The 23,917-nt window shown below is 39.3% G+C and overlaps 1 protein-coding gene across 7 annotated transcripts in view; it reads right to left on the bottom strand.

The window, feature by feature from the left end:
• The window catches only part of INO80 (INO80 complex ATPase subunit), a 139,256-nt gene that overhangs the window by 42,007 nt on the left and 73,332 nt on the right, over nucleotides 1-23,917 (bottom strand). For all 7 annotated transcript variants that reach the window (XM_043555624.1, XM_043555625.1, XM_043555627.1 and 4 more), the window contains 2 exons: nucleotides 6,727-6,867; nucleotides 479-704 (listed from right to left, as the gene is read on the bottom strand). In XM_043555624.1, the coding sequence (XP_043411559.1) occupies nucleotides 479-704; nucleotides 6,727-6,867 (367 nt within the window). The remainder of the gene's footprint in view (nucleotides 1-478; nucleotides 705-6,726; nucleotides 6,868-23,917) is intronic.

Genomic DNA, 23,917 nt, shown 5'->3' with positions numbered 1-23,917 from the left:
TCTAGGAGGTCTGGGAATCCGCTAGCATTTTGGCACAAAACACTGTTTTTCTTCTGGTTATCATTCAGATCTCTAGTGCTCCGTGCAGGACGCTGTTTATGCTACTTCAACGAGGCTTTCTGTGAGTGACGACATTCTCATTCACTCTACTGGCAATAGCACAAGACAACTGTACTCACTCAACCTGGAACCTTTCCTACCAAGTTTATTTCTCTCCCCCTCCCCCCTTTAAAGGGTGGCATTCCGATCTCAGTTGTAAGCTTGTCAAAGGAGAGTACGTAAGCACAAATCGAAAAAACATTTCTCTCTTCAGTCATAAATTACTTAAGTATTTTTATCTATAAAGTTACTAAAGGCAAAACAGGAAACAAGCCCAAAACTTTGAATTTCAAATATCTGAAACTACTACATGGAGTATGTCTCTGGTTCCCCCACTTGCCAGAACTGGGAATACATTCCAAGAGAACAGAGAACTTACCTGGAATCCTGATGAAAGACCAGCCATTCTGAGGCCTGATGCTCCACAGTCCTCCAGCTGGCTCTGGGAAGAACTGGGATCGTCGATTTAGCCAATCTGTTGCCAGCTCAGGGGCCCCATTTAACAAACACTGCTTGGCTGCCAGACTCCCTCCTTCCTTCAGCACTCGCCGCTCATATTCTGCACTTCGGTCATTGCAGTAAGAATCCAATGGCACTGCGGTAACCTACAGTGAAAGATCCACATGAGATAGCTTTCACATTTCCTACACTTCAACTCTGAAATCAGACAAATGTGGATAATTTTTAGGCTAGTGGTTTGAACTTCTTTGTTCTGACAAATAAGCTGCCGTTAATAATGACCTAGTGAGCTGGTCCACGTAAAAGGTCAACCTCTTCAACATGAACCTGCAGCAAACTAAAGATCCAAAGAGTGCTGGAGTTTGCAGAAAAACTGGGATACCAAGTCAGGAATAATTCTATCACAGGTGTATATATAGATCTGATTACTCTGCCACCTCCCCTCATTGCTGGATAGTGTTTTCAGTGAAGTTCTATTAGCCATCGACAAAATGGTGAGATCAGAAAGGGAGCTGGAGCTCCGCAGTCATTACTAAAGAACTAAAGAGTTATGGGCCCAGTGCATATGAAGTTATCTTTAATGCTTTTGTGGCAAAGCTCCTGTTTTTACCAATACTTCTTTCTCTCTTCCCTGACCAGGTTGTTAAGTGACAAACCTAATGGAAGATAAAAGAACCTTTCTTTTAGGCCATAAGCTGGGACACGGTAGAGGCAGGTGGAGAAAGCAATTGCCAAAGAGTAGTGGATTCATTTCTTGGCTGGGACAGAAGCTAGGCACAAAATCTTATCACACCACAAGGTGCAACCACACTGAAATGCTGCCCCCCAATGGAATAGAAGGCTCCTGTTAATTTAGAAACAAGCTTTTTAATAATCCTTTAGCGATCTGGGTCTATTCCCACTGCTAATAAGCATCTGTGTATTCAGATAGCTGTGAAATCATCCGATTAGGAGCCCAAGTTACCGTCTGTTAAAATTTGGAGGCTCTGATTATCTGCAAGTTCAGGTTGAAAATAATGCTAAAGCCCCATTATATGCAGTAAATTGCTCAGAAAAACCCTGGAACTAGACCAAAAGATGAGGGAAAACTGGGTATAAGGAGCAAGGGCAGAGGTATAGGAGAGACCAGAACATAAAACACTGGTTGTACCTAGGTAGCTACTTTCATTGTTGCTATTATTCCAAGAAGTTAGACATTTAGGAAAATATATCTTACTATTAACTTTTCTATTTTCACGCCCATCAATCTTTAGGGCAATGGAATGGTTGTCAAGTTTTTGTATGCCTAAGAACCTTCTTGGGAGTTTATCTAAAGCACAGATATTAATCCAGAAGACCTAAGGAAAAAGCCAAAAGCTCTAGGTTTCTAACGAGCACTACAGAACCTCAGGCTAAGCCTTAAGAACTACTGCCAGGGTGCCTGGGTGGCTCAGTCAGTTAAGTGTCCAACTTCGGCTCAGGTCATGATCTCATGGTTCATGGGTTCGAGCCTCATGTCGGGCTCTGTGTTGACAGCTTAGAGCCTAGAGCCTGCTTCAGGTTCTGTGACTCCCTCTCTCTGCCCCTCCCCTGCTTATACTCTAGGTCTCTAAAAAAATAAACATCAAAAAAACCAAAAAAGATATACTGCCTTGGTTTACATTAACAGTCAGCTAGCTGACTATGAGGCTGCAGGTGCCTCTGCTGAAGACTACAGAATACCATAAACAAGAGAAAGCGCATCATTTACTAATAGCCACAAGAGTGCTCTACTCTGGCTTACAGATGAAGCTGAACTGAGTTTGCTAGCAAGCAGTGCCATCTACAGTCCACATATCAAACTACAGGGAAGGTCAGAGCAAGCAGGGCCCCTACTGCTCCAAAACCCAGATAAGCTCACACATAAATCACTTTCACACACAGTACTAGGAGCAGGTTTTGGTAATCTCATACTACCTTTGCCCACTCAAAAAGGGGTACTTTTGCGTTCAAGTTATTCCTTTTTCCCACCTAAAGCTGAGCACAGGTAAATAAAGACAGAGTAAAACGCAGGTGGATAAAAATTGGATCTCTCCCACGATGGTCTGTCCTGGCTGCAGCTCAGCAGATCCTGGACCAGAGCAGGTATCTACCATCTAGGGTATGAGTCTCAGAACCTCACAATCAGTAGTAGCTGTACTTTCATAACAATGGTACAAGTAGCAGTGGATGAACTACAGAAGTATGACCAATTCTCTATACTATATACATTCTTGGATGAGTAGAGCATATTTAGTCTTTTCTAATGAGAGACTCATACAGTCCAATTTTATGCTCAAATATAACTGTTTGTTTTTATCATTATTGTTTATTTTATAGAAAAGCAGGACTTATACTGGAACTATATATAAGACGTCAGGCCCAAATGCTCCAGATGAAAACTCAAAAGCCAGAAACTCAGCATGAAGGAATAGGGGGAGAACAGGACACAGGGAGAATGTTTTTCCTGTCTAGAACTCACTCCTTGGCACTCTTATAGTTTGTTATTTTTTAAAATGTTTATTTTTGAGAGAAAGAGAGAATATGAATAAGCAGGTGAGAGTCAGAGAGAGAGGGAGACAGAGTCCTAAGCAGGCTCTGCACTGTGGGTGCAAAGCCCAATGTGGGGCTCGAACCTATGGACCGTGAGATCATCACCTGAGTCAAAGTCAAATGCTTAACTGCCTGAGCTACTCAGGTGACCCAGCACTCTTATAGTTTAAAACCAAAACAACTTTTTCCAGTTATAAACCTTCACCTATTTTCCAATTTCATTTTGCTGATATCCTTCCAAGTCCAGGATTGAAAACTAGGAGGTTTGCGGGGCCCAGTTCTTAGTGAAATATTTTTTAATGTTTTAATAAGCTTCTTTGGCAGGAGCCCTGGATCAAGATATATGCAGAATCACAGAATGTCATGTTGTAAGTACGTAAGCAGTGAACTCATGAGGCACAAAAAGAGGCAAACAAGTCCACTTCTAATTAAATTGTGCTTCCCTAGTCAGCTCTATCCTAGACAGCCTCCACCCATTCTGCTAACCCCAGTGGCCTTCCTGACTGTTCAGAAACAGGGGGAGATGAAGCATGACATACCATTCTTAACTCCCCACAAATGGAAATGCATACTCCCTTTAGTCTCACATGAGCTAACCTCTGTTTCTTGCTTCATTAACTTCCTAAACTATAGGATCTTCAAGGGCTGTCTCCTCAAGCATTTAGCGCGTCCTTCCTGATGACATGTATATTCCTGCTCTAGCTCTAAGAAGCGTGACCACTCCAAGCGCTTCAGTTTTTTTTTTTTTTGGTAAGATGGATTTCCAGGGTCTTAGTTTATTAACGTTGCAGAATTATTTCCTTAGCTAATGAGAAAAGAAATCCTATAATTCCTTCCTTAATGGCACAGTTCTTCCTGAACCGACCCTAAAGTTTCCACAGCACATGCCAAGGACATTAATTTGTTTAAGCTCAAGGCCAAGGTTAAGACTTCAAAGGAAACCAGTCTGTCCCTACCCCAGATGGGTTAAAAATCAATATAAGATAATTAAGGAATCACATGATTATTCACTCTAGGCCTGATCAAGGTAAAAGCTTGTGTATGACTTTATAAAATATTCAGACATATTTAAAACTCTTCTTCCTGTCCTCATAACCATGGTGTTACTTATTCTCATTTCAAGTTCAGCACATACTTTATGAAGAAACTCTACACACAATTATAGATAAAGGCACTGAGCAAGAAAGGAGGGTGCTGGGGAAGAGCCCTTGAGCCAAATGATAAAAAAAAAAGTTTCCTTCTGTTCCCTGCCTGCCACCACACCTTTATGCTACTATGGTCTTCTCTAAGCTACTCATTATTTATTGTTCTTTAGGGAAAAAGCAGCATCTGGCATGATAGTTTAGATTTTGGGCTCCTCAGAAAACAAGTCTCTAGTAGTACAGTTTGGGTATGCGTGTTTGAGTATGTTGGGAGAGTGGAGTTGTTCTTCAGAGTAGTTAGCTATACAGCTCTGAGTGGAACAAATGAGGAATCTTCATGCCTGTAAATGCAATGATGGTCCAAGGCATTTCACTTTTTAATTGGCTCTATAAAACACTGGGGATATGAGAAGTGAAAATGTCTAGAGATCCCTCTCAGAAATCCAGACTTCCTCTTATTAGGTCTCTAAGTATATACATCAGATTGGGAGAGTGAGAAGGCAACGAACTACACAACTATGAAGTCTAAAGACTGCTTTCTATAGAAACACCAGACCTTGGATGTTTTGTAGAAAAAGTGAATTTCCCTACATCAACTTAAGCTTCAAAGACCAAAAATGCTTTGAAGAACTGGATACATATAAAATCTAAATATTTTCTATTTAGATAGCCAATATAAATCAAAGTTAACGGTGGCCTAGGAATCAAGTTCACGTAGTACAGGATCAGTAGGAAGAAGTTAAGGCAGGCAGGAGTCAGTGCGACTCAGTACTACCATCTTGTTTCCACTCATCAACTTTCTTGGGACCCTCCGCCAGATTCTGACCTTTGATAACTTAATAAAGGATGCAAGCAGATGTAAATACTGACAGAAAAATATCACTAAGGAAGATTCAAAAGGCCCCACCTTCTTTAAAGAGAACTGTGAAACCAGTAGGCCTTCTAGGATGAGTGCAGAAAACAAGAGAAAACACAGAAGGGTAAGAAATGTCAGCCTCTTGGTGCACCTGGGTGGCTCAGTCAGTCGAGAGTCGGACTTCGACTCAGGCGAGGATTTCATCATTCAAGAGTCTGAGCCCCACAGCGGGGCTCGCTGTCCGTCCCTTTTTGGAGGCCCCTCTCTGCCCCTCCCCCGGACTCGTGCTCTGAGAGAAAGAAAGAAAGAAAGAAAGAAAGAAAGAAAGAAAGAAAGAAAGAAAGAAAGAAGAAAGAAAGGAAGGAGGAAAGAAAGAATGAATGAATGTCAGCCTCTTAAAGAGTCTTCGTGCTAACTGGAAGATGCCCCAGAGCAAAAGGAAATGAGCCAGGAAGACAGATACTTGTCCTCTGCTCTAACCAGAGTCTAGTGCATCTCTACTCTGTCCCTCTCCCTTCATATACTTCTTCTGGTGTTGTAAGAGAGCTTCTGTCTGGCTCTGATCAATAAGGACAAGAAAGGGGCGCCTGGGTGGCTCAGTCGGTTAAGCGGCTGACTTCGGCTCAGGTCATGATCTCGCGGTCCGTGAGTTTGAGCCCTGCGTCGGGCTCTGTGCTGACAGCTCAGAGCCTGGAGCCTGTTTCAGATTCTGTGTCTCATTTTCTCTGACCCTCCCCTGTTCATGCTCTGTCTCTCCCTGTCTCAAAAATAAATAAAAAAAAGTTAAAAAAAATTAAAAAAAAATAATAAGGACAAGAAAGAGCACAAGAGGTAAGCAGAGTAAAACACTGCACTGGGCCAAGAGGAGCCTTTGCAGTGATGCTGTCAGATATCACCAGAGTGCCCAGTTTTGATAAATGGGGTGTTAAGAGGCATCTAACAGTTGCTCAACGTTGAAACCATAACAGACACTGCTCCCAATCTGCAAATAAGACTAGGACTGCTGAATGGTGAAGACAGCACAACAGTTACTTTTTAGGGCGAACATACTTGTGAACCAGTCTCAGCAGGGCTGCTAAGGAAAGTGAGAGGACACCAGATGAAGAAGTTTCTTGATGCTGGAGTGTTAGGTTTCCTTTTGTTATTTGGAGACTGCACTGAAGCGATAAGGCCAGATCAAATCTCCCTCCCAATGTAGCCCCCTCCCTTGAAAAACCGTCAAAAACCTCAATGCAGGTAACAAACAGCTCCCTCTCCTTATCAAATATTCCACTGTCCTTGACCCTGCTGTTTGGTGATAACCTACGTGACAGATGGCTTGCTCCCATGATAGTTCAGAGCTCCTTCCTGACTAAATGAGAGGAACTACACAGGAAAGACTTGGTCAGGCAAAGAAGCCATTCCTATTTACCATACAATAGTTCTCTAACCAACAAAATTTAAAGGGAGGAGTGTTGCCTTGGCAAAGCCAGGACCATGTATGCTTTCTAAATACTGAGGATTAATGTTTCTCAAGGTCCACACAGCTTAAACACTTGTGTTTAAGAAACTGATCTCTTAAAAGTTGGTTTATTTCTTCAAGTATCATCTATTTTGTTTCTTCCCTCTTGTGGCACTTACTCGTGGACTGGCCACACACAAAAAAGATGGCAGTTCAGTGAGCAGGCAGCAACGAAGTGAGGAGGTAGCTGATCTCCGCTGATGGATGACCTGGTCTGAGTAGCCACTTACTGCTTTGCAGTGGCTGCTGAAAACCAGAGACTACAAAACAAAAATGCAAATTAGTACCATAATGCAAATTATATTTAATGTAAGCAAAACGGAAAAAAATGTCACATATTAAACATCTGACTTAAAAGACATTCTTCTAGTAAACATTATGAATCCTAATAAACAACCAGTATTTAGAACCAAATGTATAATACAGTCAGAGTCCATGCTAATTTTAAAACATGGCTTTATTAATATACCATAAGCAAGTGGCACTTCTGATTCTACCTTTTCCTGGGAAAGATACAATTATAAAATAGTTAAGAACATAACGTTCATTAGATGACACAATGCATATGTAGGGGGAAGTCTGGTTCATTTGTTACACCATGGATGCAAACTCATGTCTTAAGTTAAACATGATGACCAGGGCGAGTGGGTGGCTCAGGCAGTTAAGTGTCCGACTTCAGGTCAGGTCATGATCTCACAGTTCATGAGTCCCAGCCCCACATCAGGCTCTTCGTTCTCAGCACAGAGCCTACTGCGGATCTTCTGTTTCTCTCTTTCTCTCTGTCCCTCCCCAGCTCATGTTCTCTCAAAAACAGACATTAAAAAAAAAAATTATTAAAAAAAAACCACACGATGACCAACGTTTCTTCCCAAAATTTTAAGGTACACCTGCTTAGCATCATGTGTGTATACTAACAATGCAGTGTACAGCTGACCCTTGAACAACATGGGTTTGAACTGTGTGGGTCCACTTATACATGGATTTTCTTTCAGCAGTAACAGAACAGTATTGTAAATGTATTTTCTCCTTCCTACAATTTAAGTTTATTTTGAGAGAGAGAGAGAGAGAGAGAACACGCAAGCAAGTGGGGGAGGAGCAGAGAGAGAGAATCCCAAGCAGGCTCTGTGCTGTCAGCATGGAGAATAATATGGGGATCTATCTCCCGAACCTTGAGATCATGACCTGAGTTGACACTGAGTCGGTTGCTTAACTGACTGGGTCACCCAGGCGACCCTTCCTTATGATTTTAACATTCTTTTCTCTAGCTTACTTTATTTTAACGATACGGTATACAACATATATTACATACAAATTATGTGTTATTGGTAAGGCTTCCTGTCAACAGCAGGCTATCAGTGGTTAAGTTTTGGGGGAGTCCAAAGTTATATGCATATTTTTGACTGCAGGGGATCAGCAACTGTAATCCGTGCTGTTCAAGGGTCAATTATAGTTCCAGCAAGGTGAGCTGTTTTATTTGGTGACACCAATACAAGTGCTCAGGAAAAGGAAATAATTTTTTACTACCTTTACCAGATCATCATTTTAAAAATATAAATTCTTCATATATATTACTATATCAATACACTTTAATCAGACTAAAAGCTCATGTTAAAGTTTCAGTTTACAGCCATTCCTGTGAAAGACTTTTTAAAAGTCTGGTACATTCACATAAAAGAATGTGTCAGTGGGATTCAGTGTTCTTTATTGCAGATGCAAATCTTCAGTGCAATGTTAGACACTTTATCTTTGGATCTTCATTCTTGAGGACTTCACTTTTTTTCTTTATAGTTTTCTCAGATAAGGCAGGTTGGTAACCTAAATAACCATATAGATGAAGACAATACACATACAAAGTCGTCAAATTTATACACTGTTACAAGGTCAAGAAAACAAACTGCAAGATGAACAGTAACAGGACCCTCTACAGAAGAATAATAGTTATTAATTTCAGTACTAAAAGCTTTCAAAACCAAATCTCTTCAAGGCTTCTTTCCTCAGTTACGTTTGTTCATAATTTTTCTCAAAATAAATGCGCTCTTCAGGATCAGTATGAGGGAAGTCATCTCAAGTTGTCTAGCAGGATATGTGTATCATAATCTGCTTCCATGAACCAATCAGCACTTTCAGAATAATGGTCTGAACAAACTGAAAGGCTTTAACTGTTTTCAGTACAGCTGGGACATCTCCAGTGGTTTCTAACCACAATGTATGGAAGTTTTTACAACACTTTATTATACCAATGGGCCTACACAGTTTTGATGTATTTGATATTTTTCTCTAGATGTTCATGTTTCTGTCATTACCCGGAAAAGAATTTTAACCTTCTGATAGTTTTTCAACAGTATCTGTGTTCTCAGCTTTATGTTGGCTAGCATCTTTTAAGTTCATCCACTTTGCTACATATTTATGTCCATTATCTTCTGAATGTCTAGGGTGAGGATCATTACAAAGATTATTAGGTCGAGTATCACCCTGTTCTTCCAATACGAAACACTGGATAGCTAAGAACATGCACTTACAAAAAACAAACCCAATTCCTAATGCATAGACAAAGGTACTGAATTTTGTTTTTTGCAAGCACATTTTTTATTATTGGTGGTAAGCCCTCTTGCCCCTCCTAGGGGGTGAAGAGAAGTGGTTAAGACTCTAGTAATTAGTGTTCACATCGACGAAATACAATAGTAGTTCAGGGTTGCTAGATATGGTGTCTACTGCCACCCAGGTGGCTGAGGTAGCAGCAGTAGCTGACCTTAAGTCTTCTGGATCGTTTACTAACTTCTAAAGAGCGGTAACTAAAGGCACCTGGGTGGCTTCAGTCGGCTAAGCATCTGACTCTTGATTTTGGCACAGGTCATGATCTCACAGTTCATGAGATCGAGCCCTGCATCGGGCTCTGCACTGACAGCATGGAGCCTGCCTGGAATTCGCTCTCCTTCTGTGTCCCACCACCGCTCCCCCCACCCCTCTGCCACTGGCCCATGAGTGTGCATTCTTGCTCTCAAAATAAATAAACTTAAAAAAAAAAATACAGAGCAGTAACTAAACAATGTGTCAGGGATCTCTCTTTCTCTATGTTTATTTTTGACAGAGAGATAGCGAGCAGGGGAGGGGCAGAGAGAGACGGAGGGAGACACAGAATCTGAAGCAGGTTCCAGGCTCTGAGCTGTCCGCAGAGAGCCTGATGTGGGGCTGGAACTCACAAACCGTGAGATCACGACCTGATCTGAAGTCAGATGCTTAACTGACTGAGCCACCTGGCACCCCATGTCAGGTATCTCTTTTTTTTTTTTTTTTTTTAATTTTTTTTTTCAACTTTTTTTTAAATTTATTTTTGGGACAGAGAGAGACAGAGCATGAACAGGGGAGGGGCAGAGAGAGAGGGAGACACAGAATCGGAAACAGGCTCCAGGCTCTGAGCCGTCAGCCCAGAGCCCGACGCGGGGCCCGAACTCACGGACCGCGAGATCGTGACCTGGCTGAAGTCGGACACTTAACCGACTGCGCCACCCAGGCGCCCCATGTCAGGTATCTCTTAAAGTCACCCTCGTTTGAAGTATTCTCAAATGGCAAAATTCAACAAAGCCTGTTTCTTACTTCATTCCTAGAATATAAAAGTAGAAGATGAAAGAATGAACATTTCCTTCAACTATTTTCTCTTCAACATTGTAGTTATTCATTAGGGTTACAGCATTCACTGTAGGGAGTCCTTTCAACACAATATGTTATCTGTGATATATTTCTGGAAAAAGTCTAATGATAATTCTACTCCTGGGAGTGCTCATTCCCAAATTAGAACATGTCTACTTGTCTTATATGAGCTAGGTTAAGATGGTATTCTCATTGGAATTCACTAAGGTAAGATGATTTTTAGCTTTCTGATTCTAGATTTAAAAAAAAATTAACTAGTTCAAAATGCTCGTTCACAACCTTAGCTTTAGAGAAACCTGACCACTCCTAGTATATTTTACTCAGGTTATTTTCTCTTAACATTGGTTCCATCAATTCTCTCTTAGCACAGGTAGTCCTTATAACCACATTACCCACATTCCCTTCACAGAACAACATCAGCTGCTTAAACACTGCCACCTACAAAAAAAATTTAATGCTTAACAAAGAACACGAAGGACACCTTAAACATCACTGCATAAGATGCTTGGGTGGGTAGGTGAAAGAGGGACAGAAAAGAAGGTTCATCTCTTCTTTAGTCTGTTTTGGCCAAAAACAAATAAACAATGTCACACTATGGGAGACATGATTTGGTTATGATGTGGTCACAGGTTTTGCTGTTCTGTTGTCTCTTCCTCATGCTCTTGAGTGTCTTCATTAACCTGTAGGCACTGGCAGCTGTGTGTGTCTTGCTATCAGAACCACAGTATGCACATAGCAGAGAAGTCAGGCTTTTGTAGAGTCTTTTGGTACCGTGAAAAAGTCTCAAGTGGAAATAAGTAGGGCAGAAAGACCCCACAGCTGTATGCTTCTTGCCACAGTGTAGCACACAAAACATAAAGATGTTTTTCCCTCAGATACAGAGTTACCCACTTAACAAGGGGCCATACTTTATTCTCCACCTCTTGTTTAAAGTTAAAAGGAAGATTTATGTTAACATTAGCTCCTCATGACTCAGAACTTAATTTTCTGCTTTTGTTTTTGAAGAATACATCAAACATACAGAGGAAAAGGTCTCACTTTATTCTTTGCTTTTTAAGTTTTTATTTTAATTCCAGTTAGTTAACATACAGTGTTATATTAGATTCAGAGATACAATACAGTGATTCAACAATTCCATAAATCACTGGAAGCTCATTATGACAAGTGAACTCCTTAATCTCCATCATCCCTCCCCCAGCCTCCCTCCCTGCTGGTAACCATCAGTTTGTTCTCTATAATTAAGAGTCTGTGAGAAAAGGTCTCACTTTAAATGAAAGGGTGTAGTGTTTATAGATCAACTGCTAGACTACATGACATGGATTCTATTTTCAGATATTTTAAGTGACCAAACAAAACGGGAGAAAATAAAGTACAGAAAAAGGGTGAATATAACAGCTTCCCAGGGCTTTCCACAAGAGGCACTGGCAGCTTTCAGGATACAAGAAATAATGACAGATATAAATACTGTAGCTGCAAATTAACATTTAGCAGATGAGTTTTTGAAAATGTCCTGTTTGGGGGAATTCTTCTTTAATAGGCAGTCAAAGCTCTCCAAGCATTTAATAGAGAACAGTGTTTAAAACTTAAACACCACTCTTCAAAAACAATTCTTTATGTTTAGATCCTCTCGCATATTTTATTTTTTTACGTACTTTGAATTGCAAAATCTGAAATGCCCTTTAAGTTTGATGAGCTAGTTCACAGAGCTGTGGAGTATGTAAAGCTTCCAACACACATGATGCCTATGTAGACCATTACCATGACAACAGTTTCACTGAAACTGATATAGGAGATGGAATCAAGACTGGTGCAGGTTTTCCCCTGCCACCCGAAAGAGACTTCCTGTGAAACCTTTCATAAGCTGAAATGGCATAAAGTCAAGAAGCAATTACCATTACTCTCTATGGAAAAATTTTTGAGCATTCCCAGGCCCAAAAAATAACCTCTCTTAATTAAGCTTTTCTGATACCTTAGAACACATCTTGCTAACAGATGCACAAAATAAATTGAAATAAAGCACAGATGCTCACAGACACAGTTCAGAGCTATGGAGGTTTGATGCTGAGTATCATTCCCGGGAAAGGAGACTGGCAGTGACACACTCTGCTCCTGTGCATACCACCTCTGTAATGTGAAATAAATGCTGAACGCTATTTCCGCTTTTTGCCCTTTTTTTGTAAAAGCAAAAATCCTTTTCCGATTTCTTTTAGTAAGTGAAACAGGTATGAATGCAGGTCTTTCTTAAAAGTGAAGTGGCATAAGCTTGAGCTTTTGAAAAGCGGGGGATACCTTGTACTCTACTTCTGCCAGTCATCACTTTTAACTGGATACAGCATAAAATCCATTTTGCCCCCCCCAAAAGATGACTAAGTGCCATGTCTTTATTCTTCTAAGCAAAACAATATTAAAAAGAGAAAAAGACTCATGTGTGTGAGACTTGTACTCTTTAAACCCTACAAAACTGTACAAGAAAAGAGATCTGGCCAGAGCCCACAGGAGGGAGGTGTGTGAGAACGAATTTATGAAAAATATGAACTAATTACTTACTATTCCTTCTTAAAATTCTCACCAGTAAAGCAGGGCGGTGCATAAAAAAAAAATCAAGCGGAACACAGAGAACCATGCTGACTTTTGCTGCACAAGCATCACAAGAGAAAGAAATACCAGACAAGCATTCGCGTCAAGTTAGAGTTTAAAAGGCCCTAAACTTTGTTTATAACACCCCTAAGTGTCATCTGATCTGTGTGTTTAGCCTAGTTCTTAGTTTCTTCATGTTTATATATTATCCCAAAGCCAGTATTATGAGAACGGTACTTCCTTGAACTCTGCAACACAGAATTCAAACTTAACATTCACTGCAGAGTGAGAACAAGGGTTTTACAGGCATACTGGGGGGGGGGGGGGGGGGAGCTTCTCACCATGTAGATTCATTCACATCCATGATGGAAAAGAAAGAGGCAAGGCCTGGGTTAGACTGCTAAATGACTAAGTAGTATGGGATCTGATGTAGCTTACCAGGAACAAGATGACAACATGTAGCTAAGTCAACACTCATTATCTGTCTCCTTAGAGGAATAAGAACAAAGCCTTTACCTGGATCTGATGACAAGAAGCTATATTCAGAGGACAGGCTGCTGGAACAATAATTACTACTCTTTATAAAACAAATGAAGGCACCAAAGAGAATGAAGAATATTCTGCATTAAGAGGACAAAGCTGAATGCTGGAAAATTAATTCAAAGCTAATTTGGTAGCTCCAAAGGAATTTTATTTAAAATTATTTGAGGAGCACAAGAAAAAGAATTCTGACACGTGTTTCCAATTTTACCATTTTCCCTCCTCTTTTCTTTCAGGTCTGTCCACTTAAGAATAATCCCAAGGGTGCCTGGCTGGCTCAGCTGGTACAGCATACAACCCTTGATCTCAGGGTCATGAGTTTGATCCCCACAGTGGGCATAAAGATTACATAAGAAAAAAAAATGAATCACCCCAAAATTCACCTTGAAAATTGATCTTGAACATGGAATCTGGATTCAAGTTGCATGTTTCCTATCAAAACTTTACTGTTGTTGTTTTTAAATATTTTATTTAAGTAATCTCCACACTCAATGTGCAGCATGAACTCAAAACCCCGAGATCAAGATCACATACTTCACTGACTGAGCCAGCCAGGCACCCCACTTCCATCAAAATTTTAAAACATAATTTGTGTTTACTTTGCATAGTGAAACAAAGCTATTTATTCCATTTTCTAGTACCATAAATGAAGGCAAAACAAAGAGTTGGAAAAATATCATCTTTCCATTATGTTTACAAATAATCAAAGTTCCATAATCAGAACTAACTTGGCAAATCATATGAAAATGCAAGATACAGAATACACAGAGCTTGCAATAAAAAAAATTTTGCTTACAAGGACTTAGGGCATTTGAGCAATGAATTCCTGCTGAAAATGAAAGCCAGATACCATTATGTATTTAGTATCTTCCCCAGCTGACATTTGTTGTGGCTAATAAAACTGTAGACAAGATGAGTGATACAGAGAGCAGGGAGAGATACCAACACTTTTTTTTAAATTTTCTTAACATTTATTTATTACTGAGAGAGAGAGAGAGAGACAGACCATGAGTGGGTAAGGGCAGAGAGAGAGGGAGACACAGAATCTGAAGCAGGCTCCAGGCTCTGAGCCGTCAGCACAGAGCCCAATGCGGGGCTTGAACTCACAAACTGCGAGATCACGACCTGAGCCAAAGTCGGACGTTTAAAAAACTGAGCCACCCAGGCGCCCGATACCAACATCCTTAGCAACACAATTTAAGAACTTTCGTGATGTCACATCACAGTCTGAACCCATCAATAGCCCAGGCCAAAATCTCAGAACTGGGAATACCAAAACAAACTTTATCATGAAAAAAGTAATATAAAGGCATCAGCCCAGCAGTAAGAGGCTCTGGTCATTTTAAGATATGTACACAAATTCTTTGGTATCTTTCTCTTCAAAAGGTAAAGCCTACTTTACTCTCCTTGCAGAACTCCCAAAACTAGGTCATAAAAGGCAGTGTGGCTCCTTCTTGCACTTTCTCTCTCTGAAATCACTTATCTGGGATGTGGATACTCAAGCAGCCCCATGTAAAAGTCGACGCAGAAAGGAACTGAGGCCTTGAGCCAACAGCCAACACCAACTTGCTAGGCATGTAAGTGAGCTACCTTGGAAGTAGCTCCTATGGCTATAGTCAATCTTTCAAATAACTGTAACCTTAGCTGACATCTTGACTTTAACTTTCTAAGATTTTCTGAGCCAGAACCACCAACCCAAGTTGCTCCCAAGCTCCTGATCAAAAACAACTGCAGGGTGAAAATAACTGATGTACAATGTATCCACTGATAAAAATCAATGGATGATCAAACAAGTTACCAATCCTACCACATTTCTCAACCTCCAAGGAAATGTTATAACTCTTCACAAAATTCTATTTTAAGTTCTGAAGTTAAGATCATACTTAATTTCAGGCGGGAGGACATTCCCTTAGATGAGAATACACACCAAGTTCCAAAGGAAAAACTAACACAAACGCAACACACCAATACTAAGTCATTCAGGAAACATTCATTTAACTTTGAAAGTGCAAGGCCCCAAACACAAGAGGGACTACTATATAAAATGTCCAAACAGTTAAATTGCATTCTCACTTGGGCAAGGAAAAGGAATGATGAAAAATAAAAGGATAGAACTGCTGCTTAACAACACTTTCTTTTTCATGTTAACCTTAGTTTCAGAGTAAAATATTCTTTGTGGTAGAGAGTACCTTCCTATTAACTACAGAGCTCCTAACAGTATTCACTGGAGTTTTCTGCCATATAAAAAGGATACTTAACTACTTTGCATCCCCATCAATTGTCTCTCTTGCATGTTCAATCTCCCTCTTTGCTGCCTTCTTCTATTTTAAAATGTCTTCAAATCTTAGTCTCCTCTCTCCTACAATGCAACTCTGCCTTAAACCCAAGTGTCCTTCCTGAAATACCCTCCTATTCTTTTTGTCTGTCACACTTCATTACCTACTTTTCACAATTCCTAACCAGCATCTTTCTCCCTGTAAATCCCTACAGTCTTCTGCGTTCGATCTGCACTCATAACAACAAAGACTTACTAATCTTACTCCTGTGTGTTTGCTCTACATTTAATATAGAATTTATCATTCTCTCTGGATCTTCTCTTGAACTCTGGGTTTTGGAAATGATTCCTTCACTGACAATGCTCCTCCATATTGAAATAAATCAGAATCCCTTGACCCCTGCTTCATAATCTTTTAGTTACAACCATTTCTGTTGAGTCCTTAGTACTTGATACTCACAACTTTTGTTCAACATTCTCCTTAACATGGACTCCTGTGTCCAATATTTCTTGACACCACACTCTGAGATTAATTTTCATCAAATACCAATGACAGAGATCCCTCACTGGTGTGCTTAGTGATCTGAGTGATTAAGTGGCCTTCATGAAACTGGCTATCAGAGTACTCCCATCGCTTGATAGCAGCCACCAAAATTTAATTTCCCCTAGGCTGTAACTGTAGCATCAAGAAAGCAAGCCAAGAAAAGGCTGAGTCTCCTAGGTTAATATCTAAACCCAATAGACCGGCATTCAAAGATTCCTACAATTTACCTTTCTGGCCCTTTCTCTCACTACTGTCTTTTATTTTAGTTCCAGTCTTTAACTTGTAATATTCTTCCTCCCACCCAGATCCCTATCACTCAAAATCCAATTAAAACAATACAATTTCTATAACGACTTTTTGTCCATTTCAATCTAAGGTGATTTCCCATTCTAAACTTTACCACTAATCATCTACTATCAATCTGGCAGTTAATTGTCTTCTTTCCACTCTTAAAGTGAATCATTTGTTTTGTTTTTATTTTTATTATTTTTTTTAATGTTTATTTATTTTTCTGACAGAGAGAGACAGAGCATGAATGGGGGAGGGGCAGAGAGAGAGGGAGACACAGAATCAGACGCAGGCTCCAGGCTCTGAGCCATCAGCCCAGAGCCTGACTCAGGGCTCGAACTCACAAACCGCGAGATCGTGACCTGAGCTGAAGTCGGACGCTCAACCGACTGAGCCACCCAGGCGCCCCTCATTTGTGTTTTTAAAGTCCTTAAGTTTGTGTGTGTTTTTACTACATACCTGAATAATTTTTCAAACCCGAAAACAGGTTTTAACCTGTTAACACACCTTGCTCACAGCAGATATTGCTAACAGGGTGGTAAACAACACTGATTACATGCGATCTCTGCGGGTGTAGACTAACACTGAGAGGAGGCTACTCTGAAGGTAGTCTGAATCAGCAGAAAAAAGGAGCATTAACCATTAAGCCAAGATCACATTCTACCACTAGAGATTCATTCAATCACTAAGTTCTTCTGACACAAATCAATGCACACTTTTCTCTCAATCCAATTGGCTCGTGGTATCCTACAATTAAAAATAGCATGAAGAGAAAGAGAGAAGGGTTTGTGAAGAAAAGGGAGTATTTCCTCAAGGAAATACTGGGTCTTCCTCTCCATCACCATTCCTTACTCAATTAGGCTTCTTTTACTGTCCAAATAGTCTCCAAAAAAACTTCAAATGTAAAATTCACAATGAAAATAACTGTAACATGTTAGTACATGTATAACATTTTAAATAATATATAGGTATTGGCAAAATGCGTTAAGTCTGTTTAATTAACAGGGGGACATAATCAAAAAACATTTGGAGAACAGTGGCCTGTGTGTCTACAATGCTAAAGAGTTTAAAATAAGATTTATGAGCTGATTCTAGGGGCACCTGGGTGGCTCAGTCGGTTGAGCAACCGACTTGATTTCAGCTCAGGCTGTGATCTTGTGGTCGCGACGGCCTTGAGCTGACAGCACAATGCCTGCTTGGAATTCTCTCTGTCCCTCTCACTCTGCCCCTCCCCTGCTCATGTTCTCTCTCTCTCTCTCTCTCAAAATAAACATTAAACAAAAAAATAAGGTTTACGAGCTGATTCTAAAATTTACATAACAATGTAAACAAATAATAATAAAAAGATAACATTTACATAAAAATGAAAAGAGCCAAGATCAGCCAAAGCCAATACTGAAGAAAAACGAAGCTAGAGGATCTGTGCTACCAGTTATTAAGACTTATTATGAAGCTATAGGTTAAGAAAGAGTGGTAGTGGTTTGGGGCACCTGGGTGGTTCAGTCCGTTAAGCGTCTGACTCTTGATTTTGGCTCAGGTCATGATCTCATGGTTTTGTGAGTTCGAGTCCCGCATCAGACTCTGTGCTGACAGCATGGAGCCTGCTTGGGATTCTTTCTCTCTCTTTCTCTTTCTGCCCCTCCCCTACTCAAGCTGTCTCTGTTTCTCTCAAAAGTAAATAAATTTAAAAAAAAAAAAAAAAAAAAAGAGTGGTACTGGTTCAAGGATAGACAAATGGACTAATGGAACAATGACCCATATAGATACAGCCACTGATTTGGCAAAAACGATGCTGAGTGCAGTAAGGATGGTCTTTTCAAAAAATAGAGTTGGGTCAAATGAATATGGATATCTATATGTAAAAAAAAAAAAAAAAAGATAATCTTTACCAGACTAAAAAACTACCAAAATTCCTTGTAGATTTGAATGTGAAAGGTACATCAAAAAAACTTTTGAAGAAAAACATACAGGATTATCTTCATGACCTTTGTATAGGCAAAGATTTCTTCAACACGACACAAAAATGCTAACTATTTAACAAAAGACACTGTTGAGTTTGCAAAAGTTAGCTGCAGGGGAGAAATCTGCAATACATAAAGAACTACAAGTCACTAAGAAAATACAGATACCTTAATAGAAAAATAAGCAATGTCTTGAATAAGAATTTCATAAACGAGGTTATCCAAATGGCCAATAAGCAGTAGAAAAAATATTCAACATCATTATTCATAAGAAAAATGTAATTTAAAGCCACAATGAGATACCACCACAAAGAAGGGCTAAAATGAACAAACAATAACTAATACATTTTGGCAAGGATGTGGAGCAACTAGAAACTCTCATATAATGTTAATGAGAACGAAAACATTGGTGCAATTGTTTTGGAAAATTGTTCGACATTATCTATTAAAGATGACCATATGCATACTCCATGATTTAGCAATTTGACTACTAGATATATATCCCACAAAATACATATGAATTTTCACTAAAAGTTGCATACAGTAATATTCACAAAAGGAGTTATAACAACCAAATATTTCCCTACAGTGACTCTTGTGGGGAGGTCAAGGCAGTGGAGAGGAAGAGTGAATGGAAGGAAGTAGGCACAAGGGACTTCTGGAGTAGAGTTCCAATAGTATTTTGTGAAGTAATCCAGCTGTATGTACACTTAAGATTTATGCACTTCCCCATATGCATGTTAATATCTCTAGAAGGACAGCCAAGGCAACAAAAAAGAAGACATAAAAAGTTTAATATACATACAACACCTATTACTTCTGTCTCTCTAATCCATTTGGCTTGTAATCTACTAAAGCAAAGCAAATGCTCTTTTCAGAATCAAGTTAGCTTTTCTTAGAATTGTTGAGTTCAAGAGTCATTAATTTTGTTAGAAAAAAAATTTAACTTCCCTAATAACTTTGTTAGGGTACTGCGTGTCACTCCCAAATTTTCTTCCTCCCACTCCGACTTTTAAAGATGGACTCCACATTTATGTCAGTCTTTTTCTAATCTTTCAAAACTTTTCTTGCCCTTCCTAAGTTTGTAATTCACCATCTGAATTATAGCAAATACCTCTCACGTTATACTATTAAGACATTTACCGAAAATAATAAACACAGTTATAAGTCTATTTTCTGTGAAAATAAAAAATTCTGAGATTCCATAGTAAGATCCCTATTTAAATAAAGTCATCTTCCACAAGATTTGTAAATTATATCCATCATGCCAGAAGTATTTTTTTTAGTTTTTTTTTTAACGTTTATTTATTTTTGAGACAGAGAGAGACACAGCATGAACGGGGGAGGGTCAGAGAGAGAGGGAGACACAGAATCGGAAGCAGGCTCCAGGCTCTGAGCCATCAGCCCAGAGCCCGACGCGGGGCTTGAACTCGCGGACCGCGAGATCGTGACCTGAGCTGAAGTCGGACACTCAACCGACTGAGCCACCCAGGCGCCCCCAGAAGTATTTTTTAAACCTCAAGAACAGCAAACAAGTCATATCATGAATGAAAGGCACAAAGAACACATGATGTATTTATCCCACACAAAAGAGCCCAAGACCTTGTATTTAAAAATCAATTGATAAATTCAAACATCAGCACAATAATCATTACATTTAAACCTCAATGCTGTTATCCAATATTTGATGAGCTATCTTTTGACAAGAGACTCATTTTTGTCAATCTTTTTTTTTTTTTTTAATGGAAAACTGCCAGGATCAGAGTAGACTATGAAATTTCAAAGTATTTTTTTCCCCTAAAGTTTATTTTGAGAGAGAGACAGCATGTGCATGAGCGAGGGAGAGGCAGAGATGGGGGGGAGGGGGGAATCCTAAGCAGGTGCCATGGTGTCACTGCAGAGCCAAACGCAGGACTCAATCCCATGAACCGTGACATCATGACCTGAGCTAAAAATCAAGAGTCAGACGCTTAACTAAGCCATCCATGCGCCCCTAAAAGTGTATGTAGGTGTGTGTATGTATGCTAAAATATTATGCATCTTAAGTTTTAACTTTTATATTCTTTACTTATGAATTTTGGGCATCTGTTCTAAAGGATTAAGCATCCAGGGTCCCTGGGAGACTCAGTAGGTTGAGCATCTGACTTCAGCTGGGGTCATGATCTCAAAAATCATGAGTGTGATCTCCGTGGTGCACTCTGCGCTGACAGCTCAGAGCCTGGAGCCTGCTTCAGATTCTGTGTCTCCCTTTCTCTCTGCCCCTCCCCAACTCACGCTCTCTCTCTTTCGGTCTCTCTCTCTCTCTCTCTCTCTCTCAAAAATAAACATAAAATTGGGGTGCCTGGGTGGCTCGGTCAGTCATGCATCCGACTTCAGCTCAGGTCATGATCTCATGGTCCGTGAGTTCGAGCCCCGCGTCGGGCTCTGTGCTGACAGCTCAGAGCCTGGAGCCTGCTTCAGATTCTGTGTCTCCCTCTCTCTCTGCCCCTCCCCTGTTCATGCTGTCTCACAAATAAATAAACGTTAAAAAAAAAAAAATTAAAAAAAAAACATAAAATAATTAAATAAAAATAAAAGATTAGGTGTCCTAAATTTCCTTCTCTACTCTGCTTTGCAAAACAGACAAAACCAATGTTCTCTAGATAAATGCTTCTTGAATAAAAAAAAAATCTGTTCACAGAAGCCAGTGTGAGAAACAAGAAAGTAGTAGTAATAGACACATTCTAACAAAGTCATTCTTGGGGGATAGTTCCCATAACGAACTACTTTCTTCAAGTTTCAATCAGCTGGGTTTGTTCAAAATTACTTATCTTTGGGGCGCTTAGGTGGCTCAGTCAGTTAAGCATCTGACTATTGATTTCAGCTCAGGTCATGACCTCATGGTTCATGGGATCGAGCCCCACAATGGGCTCTGTGCTAACAGTGTGGAGCCTGCCTGGGATCCTGTCGCCCTCTCTCTCTCTCAAAAATAAACACTAAAAAATTTTTAATTTTAAAAACTTTTAAAAAATTACTTATCTTTATTTATATAATTTTTGAATACCAGGGATATAACAGGTACGTACCAGAATATACCAAGAGATGGACCTTGACTGCTAACTACAGGTCAGGGTAACTACACAATGAAATGTGCATACTGCTTTCTGAGCAACATCTGGTCTTCTCTTCCATATTCAGAAAGTGAGACTCTTCATAAGCTCCAAATGTTAGTTTCTTTCTTTTCTTACTATTAAAAAGAATGATCCAGAATCTTCTACATGGTGACTCTCTTTACTTAGTTCTCTGGCTATTCTAATATTATGGAGCCGTGTAATGCTGTAGTTTTCAAACTGTGAGCAGTGAGAGTCATGATGTCATTTTTTAGTAGGTTTAACTAACGTTAAAAAAAAAAACAAAACAAGAAAAAAATCAGTACATTGTACATGAAGGCTAAGTATTGTTTTGTGAATACCGTTACAAAGAGTATGTATGTGTATGTAATATTTTGTATATCTATACGCTTATCAGATGGTGATATAAAATATTAAGAAAAAATACTGAGTTGTGGTCACACTTCAAAGGCCACAGATATAATGAGCTTTATTATATTTTTATTAATTGTTACATATGGAGTCTCAACAAAATAATTCTTAATTCAGAAGTTATGTTAACCTTTAAGGCTAGATACCACGTAAAGATAATTCTGCTTAGTTGAAAGCAGCAATTTCTTAGAATAGATCAACAAACTCTGGCAAAACAGACTGTCTGGTTGATATATCAATATATACGTGTTGGAGATAAGGATGATGAGACCGAAAGCAGAATGGTGTTTCTACACATAAAGAATTAGCTTTCAGCTACCTGCAACCTACTGGGGTTCAGCAAGTTAGTATACATAGTAAGCCACTATGGCAGCAAGTATCCATTTACAACATGAAATTAAAGAGGAAATGAAAGCAAATCTAACTTCAATTAGATAAACTTAAAGATTTCACTACCAATTTCCCATAAGGCATACTGCCCACATCTGAATTTCTCAGAATATACATTTTGTTTTTAAGTTTATTTATTTTGAGAGAGAAAGCACGTGGGCAGGCTCCACACTCTTAGCACAGAGCCTGACACAGAGCTTGAACTCAAAAACCGTGAGATCATGACCTGAACAAAAATCAAGAGTTCAATGCTTAACTGACCTAGGTGCCCCTCAGGAAATTAATTGATACAAGGACCTCAATGAACACACGCACTGAACACACTACGGTGTGTTTGAATACACATATGGGAAGGCATATGTGAGTGTTAAGTAAGATGCAAGTATCTACGTAAGAATACATAATAAACTCTTAAGAAAATGGTGCTTTCTGTACCAAAAATAAAACTAGCAACTATTTATAACTAGAGTAATAAAAAACTACCAAACGTAGGTGAAATCAGTCAATAGGAAGTTAAGCAACTCTATCAGACAGTATCTCACTAATAGAAGTCACCCTGCCACCACTGACTACATTATTCCAGTAGGACCGGAATCTAATTCTACTGTCTGTTTTACATTACCAGTCTTATCTCCAGAGTCCAAAAAAGCACATGGAGCAATGCTTGAGAAACCAATTGGGGAAACAGAGATCATATGGGTTCTTCAGTGTACAGGGAGCAAATACCATATTCAACCAAAGAATATCGGGCGTTCAATAGCAATTAACTATAAGACTAATGACCCATTAAATTTTCTAGAGGACACAAGGATAATGCCATGCCTTCTAAACTTTTAATTCTGTTGAAGGACTGTAACATATAAATATATAAATCTCTTCTCAAAATTCTCCAGTGTTACCCATTTCATTCAAAATAAAATCCAAATCCTTGCAGTAACTGATGGTGTCCCTTATGATATGGACCTACATGTATACCCTTATGTTCTGTCACTTTCTCCCTTACCTATTCTACAATGGCCAAAACAATTATATGAAAAGGTATTCAACATCATTATTTTTCATGGAAATAGAACTTAAAATCACAAGATCACACTGCAAATTGAACAAAATGGACTGACAATATCAGGTACAGGCAAAGATGATGAACAGTAGCACACTTCTCACATTGCTTGTGGGAGTATAAATTCCTAAAACCATTTTGAAAAATTTCTAAAACCATTTTGCTGTTTGGCAGTGGCTACTAAATCTAAACCTACATATACCTGATGATATAGCAATCTCATTCCTGGATATAAACCCCAAAGAAATGAGTGCTTACATTTATCAAAAGACATGTACAAGAATATGCATTGCACTTTTATTTACAATAGCCCCAAAATGGAAGCAACCTAAATATCCACCAACAGTAGTACAGGTTAATAAATTGTGGTCTATTCAGACAATAGAATGCTTCATGGTATTAAAAAGAAATGCTATAATACAACATGGATGAATCACACAATATTAAGGGAAAGCAGCTAGACATAAAAGTGCACATACTGGGTAATTCATTTACATTAAGGTCAA

This window comes from Prionailurus bengalensis, chromosome B3, assembly GCF_016509475.1.
Source record: "Prionailurus bengalensis isolate Pbe53 chromosome B3, Fcat_Pben_1.1_paternal_pri, whole genome shotgun sequence".
Taxonomy (NCBI): domain Eukaryota; kingdom Metazoa; phylum Chordata; class Mammalia; order Carnivora; family Felidae; genus Prionailurus; species Prionailurus bengalensis.
This window is presented reverse-complemented; position numbering and strand designations above follow the sequence as displayed.